The 23,302-nt window shown below is 41.2% G+C and overlaps 1 protein-coding gene across 18 annotated transcripts in view; it reads left to right on the top strand.

The window, feature by feature from the left end:
- The window catches only part of jakmip3 (Janus kinase and microtubule interacting protein 3), a 184,523-nt gene that overhangs the window by 96,933 nt on the left and 64,288 nt on the right, over positions 1 to 23,302 (top strand). For 6 of the 18 annotated variants that reach the window (XM_060842418.1, XM_060842414.1, XM_060842409.1 and 3 more), the window contains exons 3-4: positions 4,466 to 4,585; positions 10,409 to 10,555. In XM_060842418.1, the coding sequence (XP_060698401.1) occupies positions 4,466 to 4,585; positions 10,409 to 10,555 (267 nt within the window). Of the gene's footprint in view, positions 1 to 2,716; positions 2,945 to 4,465; positions 4,586 to 10,408; positions 10,556 to 23,302 lie in introns of all 18 variants that reach the window. The other 12 variants (XM_060842405.1, XM_060842400.1, XM_060842408.1 and 9 more) reach the window with 5 other exon arrangements.

The raw sequence follows: 23,302 nt of genomic DNA, 5'->3' as shown, positions 1-23,302 counted from the left end.
AAGGGTTCATGCCCGACACGTCAACTCTCCTGCTCCTCGGATGCTGCTGAACTGCTGTGCTTTTCCAGCATCACACTCTTGGCTATTATCTGAAAGGAATAATGTACAAGATGAGGGTGGGAAAATAGCACAAAGTGAGTTGTTCATTTGGAGAATGGTTTGGACATGCTATGCCAAATGACCACATTCTGCATTGTAACAATTCTATGTGGGTTGAGTAAGTAATGAATATCACAGTCATTGAGGACTTACACTTCCTATGAAGCAAGCAGTGGTTCTACAGCTCCATGCTTTCAACTATTAGAACCTTATTCAAAATGGAAGGTGTCTGTTGTGTAACTGGAATGATGATGGAATAGAACACAGAACATAGAAAAGTACAGCACAGAACAGGCCCTTTGGCCCACCGTGTTGTGCTGAGATTTAATCCTAATGTAAGATATAGTAACTTAACCTACGCACCCCTCAACTCATTGCTATCCATGTGCATGTCCAGCAGTCACTTAAATGTCCCCAATGACTGCTTCCACCACCACAGAGGGCAACACATTCCATACATTCACAACTCTCTGCATAAAGAATCTGCCTTTGACATATCCTTTATACCTTCCGCCTAATATCTTCAAACTAAGACTTCTTGTACCAGTCAATCCTGCACTGCAGAAAAGTCTCTGGCTATTGACTTTATCTATTCCTCTCATTAGCTGCACATTTATGTTGAGTTGCTTATCATGCCCTTGTCAAGAGCTTTTTACATCTGCAGTCTGCCTAGCAAGGATCCCAACCAGCTCTCATCCATTGTCTAATGGCCATTTAGTGAGTATTTGCTTTAGTGGAATAATTAGTAGAGTCATAGTATTAATTGGCTACATAACAGAGTCCTTCATGACAAGCTCACCAATGAACTAAAACTGATAAAACTGCAGATGCTGTAAATCAGAAACAAAACAGAAATTGCTGGAAAAGCTAGCAGGTCTGACAGCATCTGTGGAGAGAAATCAGAGTAAATAGAATTAGTGCTTTAGTCTAATATTTTAAAATTTTGATCTGGGGTCAACAGATGTTGCCAGACCTGCTAACCTTTTTGAGCAATTTCTGTTTTTGTTACCAATGATCTAGTTGGATGTGGAGTGTTCCAATACATTGTTGACGATTGACCGGCCAGCTGTATTGTTAATGAGATCTGGAGTCTAGACCCAACAACGGGACTTCAGATTCTTCCAGTTTTTTGATGATAACTAGCAATGGTACTCATTGAATAATGGGTAACGTGGGTAAGAAAGAATTAAGAAGCTGCAATATTGTATTTGCTACTCTGCAGCAATACCATTGGGAGAAAGTGAGGACTGCAGATGCTGGAGATCAGAGCTTAAAAATGTGTTGCTGGAAAAGCGCAGCAGGTTAGGCAACATCAAAGGAGCAGGAGAATCGACGTTTCTGAAGAAGGGCTTATGCCCGAAACGTCGATTCTCCTGCTCCTTTGATGCTGCCTGACCTGCTGCGCTTTTCCGGCAACACATTTTTAAGCAATACCACTGTGCAAACTTGGGAATTCCTAATATTTGGCTCTTGCCAAACATGCCCAAACAATGTGTTAAGTTTTTAAGGGGAATGCGGAACTGGCAGGGAATATGTATCCTTGACCAAGCACGTAGGAGACTCATAGATATAATGATGGGCTTCTATATAGATCTGATATCTAAAGTGGAGAGGTTGTTGGCCTGAAGTCAATATGGCTCAGATGCTGGGCTTCACTACAGTACATAGTTAAATCGCTTTACATTAGCACTCATATAGCACTATACTGAACTTAGCTGTGAAAATGACAGGCACCTTTCAAAATGTTCTACATGAATTCTGCTATGTTAAAAAAATAAATATTCACTGAGGAAACCAAGCATGACAGCTGCTACAAGGACTTTCTTTCAGGGTTGGGATAAGGACCAGCCATTCGTATATGCAAGGCTTTAAGCATACCATGATTGACAGAACAATCATCAGTTGCGAAAAAATAAAATCAAGAACAATTAATTCATTTTCAGCACGACGAGATGTAACTAAACCCTTCAGTTATTCTGAACTAATTGAACAAAAACTGGTATAATGCAGTCAAAAAAGAACGGATCCTATACATTGCCATTTTCCTTTGCAGATCAATATGTCTTACTTCAAAATGTAAAGGATATCATCAGATTTGCTTGATTGCCTTTGCTCAGAACAGCTTTTGATAAAGATCTAGTTTACGTGAGGTTATTGCTTACAGAACTTTATAGTTTCTTCCAAAAACTATATTGCAGTTGTGATTTATGAATAAGTTATAAGATTCAACTGTGAATGCCATAAAACATTTTAAATGATGGTAGAAATATTTTTTCTAAAAAAAATCTACATATTAGCTTATGGACTTATTATTCTGGAAGGATGAGACCAGTTAGAATAAAGGAATGCTTTTCATCCAGACTTCTTTTGTGATTATAGACCGACTAACTGAAATTGCATAAAAGCAACAGGAGATGACTAAAATGACTTACAAATAATGAAGGAATGGTACACTCAGAATGTTTTTATATAAAATTACATTACTTGGCCTCAAGACTCAATAAATACCCAGTCACTACTCCTCTCCCTTGAGTTTTAGCTCGGCAGAAGAATTGTCTTACGCCAACCGATGAAATAAAATGCATGCATGTGTGATTGTGTTTTGTTCTCATTGTAGATGGATGAGATAAAATTTAAAGACAGAGCAGTCTACGTGCTGGAAAAAGAGCTGGGGGCTCAGGCTGGGCATGCTCAGAGACTCCAGCTTCAAAAAGAGGCTTTAGATGAACAACTTACCCAGGTCAAAGAGGCTGAAGCATGGGAAAAACGACATCTGAGTAGCCCGAAAAGGGAACTTCCTTGCGCATGTGGTGCAGGAGACGCCTCAGATCATTCAGGATTCCCTGTAAGCAATTTCACATGGTATATAACTGCCCGATTCAACACACTCTGTAACAAAATCTTGATGAGGGGCATATTAATACCTGCTGCTTTCTTGGTAATACTTAAGCAATACTATCACATTACATCATTCCTTGCATACAAATTCTTTACATTGAAGCCAAATATTTGGCATTATTGAAATAGAATTAGTGCTTTAGTCTAATATTTTTAAATTTTGATCTGTTTGAGGACACAGATTTATTCGCGTTGCAGCTTGCTTGTTCTTCTACAACCAACTAATAGTAGTGTTTTGAAATATTGCTTCATACGATTTAAGCACTTCCAGAAAGGAGGCATTGAGTATAGTTTATTGAATTTGGCACCAGTCACACATTCCCCAGCCCTGATCTTGCTTCAATGTCTCTCACTTTCTAATATTGTACAATAATTAGGAATCTCCATTCCTACTTAGGGCACTTACATCTTCAGGGCTGTGCAGTTAGTAACATTGTATTGACAAAGGCAATGCTTTTAACCACCATTCTATGTAACTATGCCACTCTTATGCTTTGACCTTAATTTGCTAATGATACAAACTGCTGCTTACTTTTAAGACAAACTCGCATGTCTGTAAACATACTTTGACTTTTTTTGCCATTGTTGACTCTCATCAAGATTCTTTTTCCACTGGTTCTTGGTTTTCTTAGCACATGGAATGGAAATATAACGAAGCACAATCTATAGTGATATGATGCGAAGCCTCTCCTGCACCTATTGAATGAGGAATCATTGCACACGTTAACTAAGGTTTAAGGATTACTAGCTCAGAAAATCATCCATCTGCATGCTCTCAACGGCTTTTTGCTTTTTTTTAAGTGTGCTGCAGAGTATAACAAATAATGGTATGGGAAATAATTGGCAGAAGATGAACCTGCTTGAAATGTGATCTGTTACATTGTGAATTTTGATTCCACGACACAAAGAAACAAAAATGACTAACTGGGGCTTCCAATGTAAATAATTTATTGCAACATTTGCTTAAATGCCATCATATCTGATGTATTAAAATATTAATGAGCATTCTAACACTTTCTCAGCCCACCCACTGTCACTACCTGCAGCTACTGCCAACCACATTGTCCCTTTCTGTAATAGCACAATTATATTTTTCAACTGTCATAATACATGTATAGTCTCATGTTTTGTATTTCACTTAATTAAACAAAAATTGTCTTGAGGTAGCATTATACCTTTGGAAATCACTCAAAAATTGGAGCGCTAATGTCAAGAGTACAATATCACTGCATTTCCTGTATTGTTTTTCTGTACCTCATTTGTTATTTCCTTCATTGGGCCTAAGCCAATTTGCTTGAATGTTCAACCCATCATATAAGAGCATAGTTTACATGATAATACACAGGCACAAAAAGATCTACTTTTAATTGAATAGCTATGACAAAGCCTTCAGTCTCTTTGGTTGTGGTCGGTCAGACATGCGTGGTTATGTTGATGTTCAGTTATTTGCAGTTGATCTATGTTTCAGGAACAGCAGCTGGACGAAAGGGATACTCGGCGATTCCAACTTAAAATTGCTGAATTAAGTGCAATCATCAGAAAACTAGAAGACCGAAATGCTCTGCTGTCTGAAGAAAGAAATGAACTTGTAAGCACTTCTGATTACATTGATTATTGATCTATCTCCTGAACTATTGCCATCAGACCTGTACCGATCACATTGTTGCAACAGTAGCATTTTTCCTCCTGTCAGACCAATGTTCATACAGAGGTAATATAATCTTAGATCAGCTGGGATATAGTTTGTAAAGTGAGCATCAGTTCTTTTCATGAAATTCCACATCAACAAGTCAGAGTTTTGAAATATTACCTTTGCCAATAATGTTTGCCAGTAATAATTTGCAAATTTTGTACTCATGACAACTTTATATGAAAATTATTAACAGATGAAATCTGACTCTTTAGGTGAGACGTGAAAATTGTTGGATTTGAGGATATATGTCAACATTACACTTTTGAGCCATAAACGTTTCAATTGAGAAAGGTTATTCAGGTTATTAGGCCCACTAATATGGCCAGGTTCAAATAGATGGAGAAATAAATACAAAATATTGACCCGTTAATATTGGACCCCCAGCATGATCTCTGACCAGAGAGTGTAAGGGCAGTTTTGTTTTATCACATCCTTTACTCTTGGAAGCATGTTTACGAGAAGCTGACGGGGAGGTTGTGTGATCATATACTCTGGAAGAGTGAGTTTCCCTCAGGTTGACAGGAACTAATTTTCATTCTTGAACTCCATTTGCCTGGCTGCAACTAGATTGAGATACTCTCTGGATCCAGCTGAAAAGCAGAGAGGAAAGAAGAGGGGAGACATTCCACATACTTTGTGGAGCAGCTTGGGCCATTGATGGGGGAGCCTAACGTGGTCAGGCTTTGAGATTGTGCTGGGAACCTGGAGATGATAGAAGTTGGACAGTGGGAGGAGAGGACCTGAAAAGATCTGGAGTGGAGACACTGATGTGGGACCCAGAGTGATAATGGGAGGAGGGAAGCCAGAGAAATCAGAAGAATTTTAAAAAATCGAAGACTCAATTTAACATCAGGTACACAACACAACCTTGACCACCTTTCATTTTGTCCCCACCGAATGATAAATCTTTAAGAGTTGTTAAATATTTCTAGCTTGGTTGTGCCACCATCACAGACTACCAACACTTATAAAATTAGTAGTGTAGTTAACGTTGTGTTAATGATCATACAATCTATTTTTTGTGGTGTCAATTGATTGATAGATATTGGTCAGGATGCAGTTCACATGCTTTTCTTCAAAATAGTATCAGGAGATCATTTACATCCACCTGCTAAATGGCTCCTCATCTTAATGTCTCATCTGCAGGATGATATTGCAGAGCTCTCCTAATACAGCATGGAATGTCAGCTTTGGTTAGTATGTGCTCAAACCCAGGAGTGGGACTTGAAGCCAAGCCTTTGTTTTCAAAAACTAGAGATGAGTCATGGCTGACATCACTGTTAGTCATCCCATTTACAGTAATTACAACAATCCATTGCAAAAGCATACAATTCAACAATTGAAGATATTCATTGAGTTTTTTTTGTTTCTCTGTAGTCTTTTGCAAAACAACGCATGGCTAAATTCACATTAACTGTTCATATTTCTTTTCCAGAGTAGGTTTCTTTCTCTTCCCTCCTAATTCCTGGATCTTCCTGGGTTTTGCAGCAATTGAAATTCATAGAGTAGATGAAGGGTGGAGTTTGAGTTCACATCCTGTCCCATTCGTAGATCACATTTCATCAAACAAGGTGCGCGGTGGTGTAGGCAGAGGAAAGCTCAGATGGGTGCAGTGCTGGGAAGAGGGACAGGTTGGGGAGGAAGATATGGAATCAAGATCACACTGCTGTCTCCCCTACTCCAATCCAAACCAGGCATGAACACTCTCGGATGGCCTTCCCACATGGAGACCAATTGAAGCCATTAACTGGATACTTAGGAGGCACATAAAGGCCTCATTGCACTGCCACTGATCTTTAAATTGAAGTGTGCTGGGTTGGGGAACCTTTTGGCTTCGTCCATGGCCTTCAGTGGTGGTGGAGCATCCCTTTTCCAAAGATACTCTGTGCCGGGCATTGGGAAAGGGAGCCCACAGGAAGACAAATCCCCCTCTTGTTTTGGCCGCCTTGTTCTTCCTGGATAATAAATTCCTCCCTGGGAATCCCATCCCTCCCCACTGCCTTGTCCCTTCCCTTACCTCTTAGGACGTCCCTCAGTAAGCTGAGTGCAATACCGGTACACACCAATGATGCTGCTGGCATTGTACTGTACAGGAGAACTGTTAGCGTCTGATTGATTTGCAGATCTTCTGGGTGGGACATCTACCTTTCTGAGCCTTAATTCAAAGTGTCACTCAGTGCTGTCCAGGTAAGTGCCTGATGAAGATCATCATGGGACTCCCAATGGTTCTGCAATGTGCAGACTAAATCACTGTCACCTCCATTAAATTTTGCCGTATGAATTTACTAGAGATTTACAAATTTAAGATGTTTGCAAGTTTAATGTACAAGTGAGAAGTCCAACACTGCAATCTTCTTTGTAAGCTTCTTTACTCTTTTTTTTAATGGGTCTTAGCTCATGCTGTTATAATTTATGCTGAAATATACTGCAGTATTTCTGCTTGCCTTTGTCAAATTATATAATTGTAATATGTGATTCAGGAACACAAACCAAAACAAATGGTGCTCTACAAGGACTTGACAATTCAGGGAGTTTGTTAGCTCAGTTGGTTGGACAGCTGGTTTGTTATACAGAGTGATGCCAGCAGATTGGGTTCACCTTACTACTCTAGCTGAGGTCACCATGAAGGACTTTCCTTCTCAACCTTTTCCCTTGCCTGAGGTGTGCTGTCCTTCAGGTTAACCTATCACCAGTTGTCTGTCTCTCTCGAAAGAGAAAGCAACTTTATCAACTGTGGTGACTTGACCTTACCATTTTAGTCCTGAGTCACACATGGCTTAATCTAGAAAATGCATATGTTGAATATTTCTTGCCACACCCCAAGAACATTCATTTTCTACTTTAATCCATTAAATCTTTATTTTGCTTCTATAATTTATTTGTCCTTTACATCCTAATCTATCTTTGAGTCCAATTTCAAGGTTTCTTGGGTAACCTAAACCCAAAAGTAAAGAACAGAAAAACAGTAGAAATACAACTTAGTACAAAGGATCATGTCACTTTTTCTGTGTAGAATTGCTGCAACAATGAACTTTATAAAACAGAATAACCAAACCTTCATTGTTTGGGATCATGGAAGAATCATGGTGGGCGGCACGGTGGCACAGTGGTTAGCACTGCTGCCTCACAGCGCCTGAGACCCGGGTTCAATTCCCGACTCAGGCGACTGACTGTGTGGAGTTTGCACGTTCTTCCCGTGTCTGCGTGGGTTTCCTCCGGGTGCTCCGGTTTCCTCCCACAGTCCACACTGTAAGTAATCTAATCTAATATGCCAGCTGAACAGGGTGCATTGAATCAACCAAAAACTCCACTGGAAATGAGCCACATAAAGTCTATGGCTACACAATAAAATCAGAGTGTGGCGCATTTCTAACTTCTCTAACCTCCCCATTACCTATAAGTATAAATCAGAGGTGTAATATCGTATCGGCAGGTTAGGCACAGTTGCAACAGTAATCAAAAGGCTCAACACCAGCTAGGGCAAAGCAGTCCACCTGACTGGCTTTGGGACATAGAGTTTGGGGGATGCAGTGGTCTAATGATATTATTGCTGTTCTGCTAATCTGCGGATCCAGATAACGTTCCAGGGACCTGGGTTCAAATCCTGCCACAGCAGATGGTGGAGTTTGATTAGATTAGATTAGATTAGATTCCCTACAGTGTGGAAACAGGCCCTTCAGCCCAACAAGTCCACACCGACCCTCCGAAGAGTAACCCACCCAGTCCCATTTCCCTCTGGCTAATGCACCTAACAATGTGGGCAATTTAGCATGTCCAAATCACCTGACCTACACATCTTTGGACTTGTGGGAGGAAACCCACACAGACACGGGGAGAATGTGCAAACTCTACACAGACAGTCGCCCTAGACTGGAATTGAATCTGGGACCCTAGTGCTGTGAGGCACCAGTGCTAACCACTGAGCCACCGTGCCACCCTCAATAAATTCTGGATTCAGTAAAATTTTGAGATTAAGAGTCTCATGATGACCATGGAACCATGGTTCACTAATGTCCTTTAAGGGAGGAAACTGCTATCCTTACCTGGGTCTGGCCTACATGTGACTCCAGATCCAGAAATGTGGTTGAATCTTAACTGCTGTCTGGGATGGGCAATAAATGCTGGCCCAGCTAGTGATGCCTTTATCCCATGAATGAATTAAAAACAAGTTCTACAGAATAAGGAGTAAGTTGAAACCTGATTTATTGAGTATGTGGCACAGAGACCTTTTGAAATAGCACAAAAATTATGCCCTTCGAGATGAATTTGAGTCCAGAGGAGTATCTTACTTCTCAGTTAGAAGTATGGGGATTTAGGCAACTGTATATAACATTTGGAACTGCTTAGTTGCACCATATCCTGGTGCTAAGATACCATACCAATCCCAGTGTTGAGTTTGGAGCTTAAGTACACAACAAACCTTTTAATATTGCAGATTTGAAACACAGCACAGCAATAATATATCATGTAGATAAGTGTTGGCTGTTTTAAAATGGGGTTTCCTAATTACAAAATCTAGTATGGGAGTTGTTAGTGTAATTTAAGAAAGAATATTGCAATATACTTATTTTAAATATATAATAAAATACAACACAGGAACAGGCCCTTCTGCCCACCAAGCCGATTCCTCATCCTAATGTAGACCCACTATGGACTGACTGTATGCAGTTTCTATCCCTGTTTTTCGTACGTTCATGCATCTATCAAGATATGCCTGAAATGTTGCTAACATGCCTGTTTCCGCCACCTCCACTGGCAGTGCATTCCAGGCACCCACCACCCTCTGGGAGAAAATTTCCTTGCACTTCTTCCCTAAACTCATCCCTTAACCCCACAATGAACCTGTGCCCTCTTGTAGTTGACCTTTCTACCCTCTCTATGCCTTTCATAATTTTGTAGACTTCTATCAGGTCACCCCTCAGCCTCCTTCTTTGAAAACAATCCAGAATGAGCCAACCTCTTCTCATAACTAAAACCTTTCTGATCAGGTAATATTCTGGTCAACTTCCTCTGCACCCCATTCAAAGCATCCAAATCCTTCTGCTGCTGTGACGAGCAGAACTGCATGCAATATCTTAAATTTGGCCTAATTAAAATTTTATACAGCTGTAACAAGACTTGCCAACTTTTTATATATATAATAAATTATTAAAATGATCTGTTATATATCATATGCAAGGATTGATATTGTAAGTAAACACTGCATGTATTTAGGACAATATTGCATATATATTTTAAAGCAAAATACTTTCAATAATTTAAATAAATGCAGGTTTACAACCCATACAAATGAATGAAAACAGGGATGGAAAATACCATCCTTGTTTTTATTTCAATTTGTAGATAAATGATCTAGTTAGAGATTTTGGTTTTTGATTAAAGTTTGTGGTCAGTAACAGTTCTATTAATGTAGTTTTTATTTGAACAGGGAACGTTAGCCTGACAATTTGCGTATGAGTTGAGAGTATGGTGCTAAAAAAGCACAGCATGTCAGGCAGCATCCGAGGAGCAGGAAAATTGACGTTTCAGGCAAAAGCCGTTCATCAGGAATGAGGCTGGGAGCCTCGGGGTTGGAGAGATAAATAGGAGGAGGGTGGATCTGGGGGGAATTTGCATATTACACTGTTCACGCCAGTATTTTCATTGCTGAAGCTCAGGCCTTTGAGTTCCAAGTCAGTGACTGTTCAGATTAATTCTTCTGATATATTTTTATTTCAGCTCAAGCGTTTACGTGAAGCAGAAAGTCAGTACAAACCTCTCCTAGACAAAAAGAGACGCCTTAGTAGGAAAAATGAAGAAATGAGCCATGCCCTACGCCGTATGGAAAATAAACTCAAATTTCTCACACAGGAAAATCTAAGAATGGTAGGTTGTCATACAAATTCCATTCTTTATCAGGTGGGAGCTGTGTTGTATTTTCTCATGAATTAGAAGTATTGTACACATTTAAACCACAAACACTGGGATCATCCACTGCATAGTCGTTTACCCTGTCTTTAATATGTTCTATCCCTGTCAGTAATGCTTACCAACAGATAAAGCCACAAAGTTGCCAGACGCAAATGATTCTGGCAGAATAAAGTCGAGTGATTGGTTAACAGAATTACTGCAGGGCATTTCAATGCCCTTTTCATATTAATAAATGGCAATTACAGCAGAAAGAACCTATTTTTTGAACCCTCAACCAACCAAAATGTACATTTGTTCACTTGCTAATTGAGATTTTCTCTGTTTATAAATCATTAAAATGTCTCCAACTATCCAGTCCATATTTCAGCATCGTCCTCTGCTTGCTTTATGTTCTTTCTACTAACATTATTTATTATGAATGATCAAACAAAAGGACAATAGTATGAAAAAAAAGAATTCACTTCATTAATCCTTCGATAGTCAGCATTGCTGAAGAATTGCATGTTCTCTTTGCCAGCTGCTATTTTGAAGGCTTCAATGTTACTGAGGTTGGTGATCTTCACAATTGACTTGTAATCTCTGGAAATTAATCTCCTGGACATTAGTAAAATAATATTAATTTTTAAAAAAAATTGATTTCTCTTTCTTTGAAAATCTCTTGTCGCTAGTTGCAAAAATGTTGGAGATGAAGATTAAGGGCATTTTCACCACTTGGGTCAGTTAAGCTAGAGACCATGTGATAAAACCTGCAGGAATATAGACAGTCAATCACAGCAGTGTGTCACATGGTGTGAATCTTGGCGTTCAGGAGAGTGACCAATTTAGCATGTTTGCACGTTCTGGTGATGAAGAGGCAACTTGTATTTGGACAACACTGATTCTTTTAAATTTGTCAGTTGAATATTCCAACCCAGCACCAATTCATCATGAACTGAAAATCAGGCCAGAGCTGTCATACAAAGTAAGTCACAGTTGCCACCTTGGATGTTGGAGGGGCAGTGGTCAAAACATTTTCATTGTACACCCAAGAGTTGAACACCTGCTGCAACTTTAGAGAGCTAGGGAAATGAGAATGTTTTCTATACCATTGGAACCAGTTTCCATATTAAAAGGAGCCTATTGTCAGAATCCATAGGTGCTGTGGGCACCAGGCTATAGTCTAGTTCAAAATGGATTTTCCCACTTGACCAATGTTAAGTCGGCAATAAGTCTACCAAACCCACATCAAAGCTATGAATGGGAAACATCCTGAAACTGATCATGGAGCCATGGGGTGGGGTGATGAATTACAGGAAGCATTGTGAGTGCAGCTGATCACAAGCATGATAACATCTAGATCTAGGATTAAGGTACACAGACTTAGGAAGAAGTACAAATGAGGATCATAGTTTACAGCAGCAAATGTACAGCCCTAGGCATGGGAAAGGCAGAGAGGAGGATCAAGCAAGACAATGAAGACCATGCCCTCTGCATCCAATGTACTGTTGAAAATGAAGCTGTCTGGATCTGTCAGAGGGCTGGGCCAGAAATGGATGTGGATGAGTTCAGAATTTGTCTCCACCTCACCCCCTGGTCATTTTTGCAGATTGCAGGGGTTAGAGGGAGGCAGCAAGTTGGCCAGTTGTCCCAAGTAAATATAGTTGTGGAATCCCTGGGTTTATTGTAGATATTAATTGTTGACTAATTTCTGGAATGTAGATAAAAATTCAAAAGGACTGAAAAGAAGAGACAGGGATGGGCCATATGAGGGCATAAAGGGGATCAAATTAGAAATATAAGTCTCAGTGAAAGCAGGAGTTAGCATCAACATAGTCATTAATGTTCCAATGCGGGAGGTGCAGAATGGAACTCCAGTAGGACTGGAGCAAAGAATACTCATCAGATGAAAATTTAGTTATAGATTGAGCTAATATGGCAATTTGTCATTGAAGGAAGTGGAAATTATAGGAAGAGGAGAACCATAGATTCAGTGCTGTGTTCTGCCATTCAATAAGATCATGGTTGATCTGGGGCCTAACTGCATATCCCTATCTTTGGCCTATATCCCTTAATACCTTTGTTTAACAAAACTTTATCTACCTCAGATTTAAAATTCACAACTGATCCAGCATCCACTGTCCTTTGTGGAAGAGAGTTCCAAACATCTACCACCCATTTCTTAGTTCCAGCATCTCTAACCAGTGGACATAATTTATCTTTGTCTACTCTGCCTTTCCTCTGAATATCTTGAAGATTTTGATAAATCACCTCTTCAGCTTCTAAATTTGAAAAAAAAACATGGCTAATTTGTGTAATTACTCCTCATAACCTAACCCATGAAGCCCAGGCATCGTTCTTGTTAAGTTACATTGTACTCCAGCCAAGGCCAACATATTCTTTCTAAGGTGAGGTGGCCCGATCTGCTATCCTCCCAACAGGATCTAACCAGAATTTTATTGGATAACCAGCACCAGTACAGCGATCTTTTTAATCATTTCTTGGCATTGAAGTTAAAGTTGAATGCTGATACTCAGTCATTTTTGTTTTGAACAATAATGAATCCCAATTGTGAATTTTTTGTTGCAAACATCTGCATTGTGGCATGCTGTTGGAATTTCTACATTGACATGAGTTAGATTAATACCTGCTAAGTTTCGGCAGGTTAGTAAAAACATGCAAGCATATAAATCAGGAGCAAGAATAGGCCATTTGGCCCCTTGAACTTGTTTCACCATTTAACAAAATTATGGCTGACCTGTTAGGATGACAAATTCCACATTCCCATCTCCCACTGATAACCTTCAATTCTATTGTTAACAAGCATCCATTCACCTCGACCTCAAACATATTCAAATACCTTGGCCCCGTCATCTTCTGCGGCCGAGTTCCAAAATCACACAACCCTCTGAGAGACGACATTTCTCCTCATCTCTGTCACAAAAGGACACATAAAGAAACACCAATATAGTAATGCATTATGTAAGTATAAATGAGGAATATGTGCTTTAAATTTGATTAAGAAAGAAATAACGTTTTTCTCTATTATGGATGAAAAATTTGTTGCCAACATGCACAACACCAGCAGCCCTCTTTGTCTTGTAACTACCTTCTGCCTGAATGAATAAAATATCCTTTGATTGTACATGACTTTTGTACTGTGGTATCCAAAGGCAAATATTTATAGCCTACCAGCAATGATTATAAATCATCTTTAAGTGATGACCAAGCAACAGTGATAGGTCCAGGAGTCTGTTCAGCTTCAGGGATATGTGCTGCAAATAAATTCACAGTGACAGGGCAAGTGCTTTTAAACCAACATTGTTAAATCAGCAATATTATTCATCTTAAACATTGCCATAGTGATTCAGCTGTTCTGAGATTTTATTTTGTGTGCAGAAAGCAAAATTTGACAGTAATGTATTTTGAGAACGAGGGTCACATGTCCTCTTTATCAGAAGAATTAAGTTAAAGGGCAGAATTTTATAGGTGTGTGGGTGACATGAACTATGGTGAGATGTGTGGCAGAATGGGAAGACAGGTTGGCGAGGCTCATCTCAACATCAGGATGGTTTTCCTCCATCTTGTATGCTTTTCAGAAACGACATGCCAAGCTTCTTGCTGGACAGTTTTGAGATGCCATTTGACGGGGACTAATGCTTGCTTTAATGCCACAACTTGCCTCATTAGTATACAGACTCCCACCCTACCAAACTCTTGAAACAAGTTACACATCAGGAAAATCCGATAAGGAAACCAGAGCGTGTACCGTGCAGATTCAGCTGTCTGCATATTGTGCACACTGGACAGCAATGCCACAGGCCACAATCCACGGGCACTCACACATACATTCCTATATCAGCGCATGTAGGCAGTCAGCATCTGCCACCCCATCGTGGCACCTCTCTGACACACTGGCAGGCCATTCACAAGGCAAAGAAATGCATTGCAGAGTGCAGGGGCAAATAGTACGGAGAAGGCTGCAGCTGGGATACTTTGTGTGCACATTCAGAGACCCAACTCATGGAATAGACAAGGCTGTTCTCTTGGTATTTGCTCATTCTGCAGCTACCTACATGCTCACACAATCCACACTCCCCCTTGCCATGTTGTGCCATACCTGTTAATGCATCAGTGCTCCATGCAGACAGAATCCTGATAAATCACCTCTGCATCCTCTCTTATGCAATCACACCTTTCTGATAATCTTGTGACCAAAACTACATGCAGATCTGCAGTTATGGCAAAGCAGTATTTTATACAATTCCAGCAAAAGCACTTTATCATGTATTCTATTCCTCAGCTAACAAAGGCAAGTCTTAAAAAAAGGCAAGTAATCCATTCATAACCACCTGTGCTGTTGCCTTCAGGGATATGTGGATAAGATCTCTCCTAACCTGAGTATATTGCAGCTTCCAAGCATTTATAATGGAATCACTTGCTTTGTTAGCCATCCCCAAGTGCATTGTTCCATACTTTTTTGGAGGTGAATTCCATATCCTACTTTTTTGCCTACCTGACCAGTCCATCCTGTACTTATGTTTATCCTCCTCATTATTTATTACCCAGCTGATTTTCGTCTCACACTTCTTGATCATACCTCCTACATTTACGTCCAGATCACTAATTTACTATGCAAACTGCCAGGGCCCAGCACCAAGCCGTGCAGAACCTGATGAGAAAAAGTCTTCTAGTCAGAGAAACATCGGTCTGCCATCATTCCTTGCTTCCTATCTCTCAGCCTGAAACAACAGCCTGGACTTTTAGCAAATCAGACTGATTTGAGCTGGAGCACAAATTCATGTTTCTGACTACATCTGCGGACATGGGATAAGGGTGCCAAAAGCAGCACTCCTGCCTTAGATGGCTTGAGGAGTTAGTAATCTAGTCATTCCCCTCCCCAGAAACTTAGATTAATTGGGCCAGCTTTGGTAAGAATATGTGGTTCTCACTACCTCACAGTCCCAAGTAAACCAGTCACCTGCTGGAGTTCTTTCATTCACAAACTTTAAAATACACAACAAAAAACGCTTTTGTCTCAGTAGTTCGATACTGCATTTTAAGTAATCTGTTTTGTTATTCGATCAATCATGTTGACCACCATATTCACCAGCATTGGGTAGGTGTTGAGAAACATTAGAGAAGTTTTCTCATTTAAAATTGTGTTATTTTCAAAAGTGAAGCAAATACTGTTTGTGTACTTGAAATGTCTTTATTGGAAGTCTTAGCCTTTTAAATTTGAAAAAAATAACTGTCTGCACCTTTCATTTAGAGAAAAAAAATGACATCTGCTGGCGTGCATTGATTGACAGGCCATCTGATGTAGCAGCTTGGAAAAGAAAAGCTATCTGTTTATGCAATTTGAATAGACTTCTTTGTCTGTGAGCTGTACTGGTTTGTTATGATAGCTGAACCCATTAAGGATGGTTAATCAAGTTTCAAAAGCTCCAGGTTCACTTATTTCAGTGGAGGGAAGAGCAGACAGTTTGATTGACAGTTTTAAGAGATTACTAAAGGATTGTTTGTCTTCCATTTAGCAAGTGGAGAGATGCTTGTTTTAAAAGAGATTGCTGCCAGTTGTTTTCTCCCATCAGATCATCTCTGTCACGACTCTTGAAGTCAATTCTTGGCCTCTTCTCACCAATCTACTGAGAGACCCTAGCATTTTAACACTTAGAATTGCTGGTAATCCCAGCAGTGAACAATATTATCAGCATTTCCTGCCAAATTTGGAGCATGAGGTACCTACATTGGAAAAGTACATCATATACCAATGACCTTGTACATGAATAGTTGTTTCCTAAACAAGCTATGTAGAACATGTATTATCAATTATACAATATGTTTAATATAGCTGTAAATTTCTCTCAGATGATTAAAAAATGAATACTTTTTCTATCAATAACATTGTGCATTATTATGCCTTTTTATTTACAATGGATATACAGAATCGGAACAGAAGTAGGCCTTTCTGCTCACTGAGCCTGCTCTACCATTCGACACTGTCCTTTATTTCACCGTGCTCCTGTTCTCTCCCTATACCTCTTGACATGTCTAGAAATTTCACCATTTCTTTCTTAAGTATGTTCACTTGACTTGGTTTTCACAGCCTTTTGTAGTAAAGAATTCTATAGGTTCACCAGCCTCCGAGTAAAGAAACACTTTCTCAGCCTGAAATGGCCTACCTTATGAGACTTTAACACCTTGTTATTGATGCAAAAGGTATATATAACTGTTTTAATGCAAGCATTCTCACTCGAATATTACCCATTGCCTATCTGGATCATTTTCGTATTTAATGAAGTTACCTAGTCTATCAAATTTTAGAAGATATTTTGTCATTCCTATCAACAGAGGGGAGATGGTCCACAGACTGGTTTGTATTTGATCTCACCAAATAAGAGAAGACTGCACTGTGAGCAGCAAATAGAACAGAATACTCCAGCTCCCCCTGGAGGAATGCCCCGACCTCCCAGTTGCTTGCCCTTTCAATAAACTATCTCGCTCTCACACTAACATTTCTATCCTGGACCTGCTCAAATATTCTAACAAATCACAATGCAACCTTAAAGAGCAGCACTTCTTTTTCTGCTAAGGCACTTAAAGCCTCAAAGAATCATTATTTAATTTCACAACTTTAGTATCTGAATGCCCCCCACCCACACACTCTTTCTCCCTGCGCTGGACTCACTTTCACACCCTGGGCTTTCTCTCTCTCTCTCTCTCTCCCCCCCATACAGGGTTCACGCTCTCTCCCTATGCTGGGCTCACTGTCTCCCCTCCACACCCCACCACTCTGTACTGGACTCACTCTCTCCCCCTGCGCTGGGCTCACTTTCTCCATCTCCACTGGGCTATCTCTCTCCCTCCGCACTGGGCTGTCTTTCTACCCCCTGCTCTGAGCTGTCTCTTTACCCCCTCCACTAGGCTGTCTCTCTCCCTCCTCACTGGGCTGTCTCTCTACCCCCTGCACTGGGCTCACTCTCTCCCTCCACTCGGCTGTCTCTCTACCCCCTGCACTAGGCTCACTGTCTCCCTCCACTGGGCTCACTCTCTCCCTCCACTGGGCTATCTCTCTCCTCCGCACTGGGCTGTCTCTCTATCCCCTTGCACTGGGCTCACTCTCTCCCTCTGCACTGGGCTGTCTCTCCACCCCCTGCGCTGGGCTCACTCTCCCCCTCTGCAGTGGGCTGTCCCTCTCCCTCTGCACTGGGCTATCCCTCTACACCTGCGCTGGGCTCACTCTCTCCCTCTGCACTGGGTTGTCCCTTTACCCCCTGCGTTGGGCTCACTCTCCCCCTCCACTGGCCTCTCTCCCTCTGCACCGGACTGTCTCTCTAACCTCTGTGCTGGGCTCACTATCTCCCTCCACTTGGCTGTCTCTCTACTCCCTGCACTGGGCTCACTCTCTCCCTCCACACTGGGCTGTCTCTCTATCCCCTGCACTGGGCTCACTCTCGCCCTCCACACTGGGCTGTCTCTCCACCCCCTGTGGTGGGCTCACTCTCTCCCTCCACTGGGCTGTCTCTCTATCCCCTGCGCTGGGCTCACTATCTCCCTCCACACTGGGCTGTCTCCCTAACCCCTGCGCTGGGCTCACTCTCTTCCCACCAATGGGCTTGCTTTCTCCCGATGTGTTTCCATGGCTCTAATGTTGGAGGAGCCAACTGTGTTGCTGTCACTGACGCACATGCTCAGGAGACTGGGCCACCACCCACCTTGCTGATGATGCCAGAAAAGGCTTTTCGGGAAGAAAAAAAATCCAGCAAAACTGAAAAGGAAAACAAACAAACAAACAAAATAGACAGAGGTGGACAAGCCCCAGACCAGGAGCTCGAATGCAGCGCTACTCTGTCGCCATCTTGAACAGCACATTGCCAGAAACTGTTCAAACCCTCTTCAGGATCGAATGGTCACAAAGGAATCTGACAGAGTGTTGGTGGACTCAGAAAAGTTCCTGCTTCCTGTCACTTCAGTTTAACCTTGAATATGACTGTCTTCCAAGTTTTCTACTTCCCTCTGCCCTCAGTTCTCCAGACTGCACATCATCTCTCCCTCAGGGATGAAAATTGAAAGCTGAATTTTTTTTACTTCCAGCATGTAGAGTCTGGCTGTGGTTTCTGATATAGCTGTTCGAGTTAAGGATTTTTATAAGTGTTATATGGTACAACAATGGTGTCTGGTTGAAGATAACTATGTCATGAATTGATTTGCCCAATGCCCCGTCCACCTATACAACCCCCACCATGTGCTTTATTGAGACCAAAGAGAATTGCCTAAGGCACAAATCCATAAAAGACAAGTTACCAAACCACCATAGCCTACAGCAAGAGATTAATAAGTGCACATCGGGACTATTGACCAGTATTCTTTGTACTGTTAAGGATATGTTTACAACTATAGTAGTATTTTTTCAGTTTCATACAACTGAAGTGCATCTTGGGAATTCAAATGATCTTTCACCCATTAATATTAAGAGAAAAAAACAGACACTACATGAAGTCCCCTATGTATCTGTATTTTTTACAAATGTTACTTTGTGCCTGTGATGCTTCAAGACTAGAGCAAACCTTATTCCAAATGTGTACATATGTTGTTCATATTAAATAAATTAACACAGAGCATAAAGTGACTAAATGCAATACTTGCCATTAAACAGTAAAACAGTGAATCTGCTGTTGGTATACATCGGATGAACTTCAAAAGATTCCAAAGTGATTAATCTCAGGGCTTGCCTTAAGCATGTCCTTTTTCACTGAATATCTAAACGCCAAGTCTACTCTTCTACTTATAAAGCAGGTCCTTATAATCAATTTCTTATTAATAACTTAAAAGTTATCTGTTCTACTCTCTTGTTCCTGAACTGAACCTCCCAGGCATCCCAAAAACTGTCCCACAAATGAAAAATAACAGGAGTGGCTAGAAATCTTCTTTATTCAACATATTCCTTCACCAAATCAAACTTCAATTTGTTTAGTTGTCTAATTCAGCTATTTATTACTTGTTATTCATTTGTGAGATACGAGTGTCGTTGGCTGGTCAGCATTTATTGCCCGTCCCTAGTTGCCCTTGAGAAGGTGGTGGTTTGCTGCCTTCTTGAGCCGCTGCAGAGTACCTCCTGTGGGTTGACCCACAATGCCTTAAGGGGGGGAGTTCCAGGGATTTGACCCATGACAGTGAAGGAATGGTGATATATTTCTAAGCCAGGATGGTGAGTTGCTTGGAGGGGGGACCTGAAGGTGGTGGGGTTCTCACGTATCTGTTGTCCTTGTCCTTCCAGATGGAAATGGTTGTGGGTTTGGAAGGAGTCTGTTATAAAGGATGAAATTACGACACATCTGGATAGTAGTAACAGGATAGTTAAGAGTCAGCATGGATTTATGAAGGGGAAATCATGCATGACTAATCTTCTGGAATTTTTTGAGGATGTAACTCTGAAGATGGATGAGGGAGATCCAGTAGATGTAGTGTATCTGGATTTTCAGAAAGCTTTTGATAAAGTCCCACATAGGAGGTTAGTGAGCAAAATTAGGGCGCATGGTATTGGGGGCAAAGTACTGACTTGGATTGAAAGTTGGTTGGCTGACAGGAAACAAAGAGTAGTGATAAACAGCTCCATTTTGGAATGGCAGGCAGTGACCAGTGGGGTACCGCAGGGATCAGTGCTGGGACCACAGCTTTTTACAATATATATTAATGATATAGAAGATGGTATTAGTAATAACATTAGCAAATTTGCTGATGATACAAAGCTGGGTGGCAGGGTGAAATGTGAGGAGGATGTTAGGAGATTGCAGGGTGACCTGGACAGGTTAGGTGAGTGGGAAGATACATGGCAGATGCAGTTTAATGTGGATAAATGTATGGCTATCCACTTTGGTGGCAAGAGCAGGAAGGCAGATTACTACCTAAATGGAATCAATTTAGGTAAAGGGGCAGTACAAAGAAATCTGGGTGTTCTTGTACACCAGTCAATGAAGGTAAGCATGCAGGAACAGCAGGTAGTGAAGAAGGCTAATATCATGCTGGCCTTCATAACAAGAGGGATTGGGTATAGAAGCAAAGAGGTTCTTCTGCAGCTTACAGGGCCCTGGTGAGACCACACCTGGAGTATTGTGTGCAGTTCTAGTCTCCAAATTTGAGGAAAGACATTCTGGCTGTTGAGGGAGTGCAGCGTAGGTTCACGAGGTCATTTCCTGGAATGGCGGGACTACCTTACGCAGAAAGACTGGAGCGACTGGGCTTGTATACCATTGAGTTTAGAAGACTAAGAGGGGATCTGATTGAGACATATAAGATTATTAAAGGATTGGACACTCTGGATGCAGGAAACATGTTGCCGCTGATGGGTGAGTGCCGAACTAGAGGACACAGCTTAAAAATACAGGGTAGACCATTTAGGACAGAGATGAGGAGAAACGTCTTCACCCAGAGAGTGGTGGCTGTGTGGAATGCTCTGCCCCAGAGGGCAGTGGAGGCCCAGTCTCTGGATTCATTTAAGAAAGAGTTGGATAGAGCTCTCAAGGATAGTGGAATCAAGGGTTATGGAGATAAGGCAGGAACGGGATACTGATTAAGGATGATCAACCATGATCATATTGAATGGTGGTGCAGGCTCGAAGGGCAGAATAGCCTACTCCTGCACCTATTGTCTATTATACTGTCTGAGGATCTTGGGTAAATTTCTGCAGTGCATATTATAGATAGTATGCACTGCTGCTACTAAGCATCGGTAATGGAGAGAGTGGATGCTTGTGAGTACGGTGCCAGTCAAACAGACTGCTTTGTCCTGGATGATGTCAAGCTTCTTGAGTGTTGTTGGAGCTGCACCTATCCAGGCAAGTGGGGAATATTCCATCACATTCCTGACTTGTGCCTAGTAGATGACAGACAGGCTTTGGCGAGTCAGGAGGTGGGTTCTAACCGCAATATTCCTATCCTCTGACGTGGTCCTGTAGCTCCTGTTTTTGTGTGACAATTCCATTTGAGTTTCTGGTCAATGGTCATCACCAGGATGTTGACAGTGGCGGATTCAGTGCTGGTAACTCCATTGAATGTCAACTGGCTGTGATTAGATTGTCTCTTATTTGTGATTGTCGTAGCCTAGCATTTGTGTGCTGAAAATCTCACTTGTCAATTGTCAGCCCAATCCAGATCTTGTTGCATTTGAGCTGCTTCAGTATCTGAGGAGTTGTGAGTGGTGCTGAGCATTGTATAGTAATCAGTGAACGTCCCCACTGCTGACCTTATGATGGTGGGAAGGTCATTAATGAAGCAGCTGAAGATGGTTGGGCCTAGGACACCACCCTGAGGAACTCCTGCAGAGATAGCCTGTTGCTGAAGTGAATGACTTCCAACAACCACAATCATCTTCCTATGTGCCAGGTATGACTCCAACCACCGAAGAGTTTGCCCTCGGATATCCATTGATTCAGGTTTTGCTTGATGTCACACTCAGCCAAATGCAACTGATGTTTAAGACCTGTCAGCTCACCTCTGGAATTCAGCTCTTTTGTCCATGCTTGAAGCAAAGGTATAATGAGGTCAGGAGCTGAGTAGTGTCGTGGAGAAAATATAGAGAATCACCAGGAGGCGCAGAGAGTTCTTCAAGAAGAAGGTCTTTTATTTGCAAACAAAAAACCATGACACTGAGAAAGCAGATTCTCGAATGCCCACGAACCTCAGGGTCTGTGGATTTTTATGTTTTTTTTATCATGTTCCTGTTAGCTTCTCAGCATGTCCAACTATATTAATCAAAGTACCTCACTCTGGCTGCACAATAAACCAATGATGTTAGTTCCCATTATCTCTTTAGTTGTACATTCTACTTAATGTTATTCTAATGTCATGGTTAGATATTTATTAGCACCTCTTTGCAACAATGGTCTTTATTCCAGACCCTACTTAATATTTTCCTAATGTCATGATTAGATATTTATTATTACCTCTGCTGCAGTGATCTTCCATTCCAGACTAACCTGTCATGATAGATACTTACCTATCCCATCCATTACAATAGTCTTCAAGCTGACTCTACTAACTATTAATTAGCTATTTTAATGTCATGTCCCAAATATTTATAGTCCCAATCCTGTCATAATAACTCTTAACAGGAAAACTACCTCTACTAACTGTTATCTCATCTCACCATAGTGACCTTTCGGCCTTAACCTTACTCTGCTCATTGGTGTAAGAGTATTCCAATATTCTTATCCCATTCTGCCTTTCACAGACCACAGATTGCCAGTGGTCTTCATGCTTTAACCCTTCCCATGCTTTCATGCTGTTTATTTTTCATAATGGCCCTGGTGAAACCCAAACTAGGCATCATTGTGCCTGTGCTGCTTATTAGCAATGCTGATGCCACCTTCCATCACTTTATTGATGATCAAGATGGGGTGGTAACTGAATAGGTTGGATTTGTCCTGCTTTTTATGTACAGGTCATAACTGGGTAATTTTCCACATTGTTGGATGGATGTCAATGTTGTAACTGCACTGGAACAGCTTGGTGAGGGGAGCAGCAAGTTATAGAGCCCACGTTTTCAGTATTATTGCTGGAATGTTGTCAGGGCCCATAGCCTTTGCAGCATCCAGGGCCTCCAATTGTTTCTTAATACACATGGAATAAATCGAATTGACTGAAGACTGGATTCTGTGATGCTGGGGACCACTGGAGGAGGCCGAGATGGATCATCCACTCAGCACTTCTGACTAAAGATCGTTG

Source organism: Hemiscyllium ocellatum, chromosome 22 (assembly GCF_020745735.1).
Source record: "Hemiscyllium ocellatum isolate sHemOce1 chromosome 22, sHemOce1.pat.X.cur, whole genome shotgun sequence".
Classification (NCBI taxonomy): Eukaryota; Metazoa; Chordata; class Chondrichthyes; order Orectolobiformes; family Hemiscylliidae; genus Hemiscyllium; species Hemiscyllium ocellatum.
Note: the sequence above shows the minus strand (reverse complement) of the source record. Positions and strands in the feature narration are given on the sequence as shown.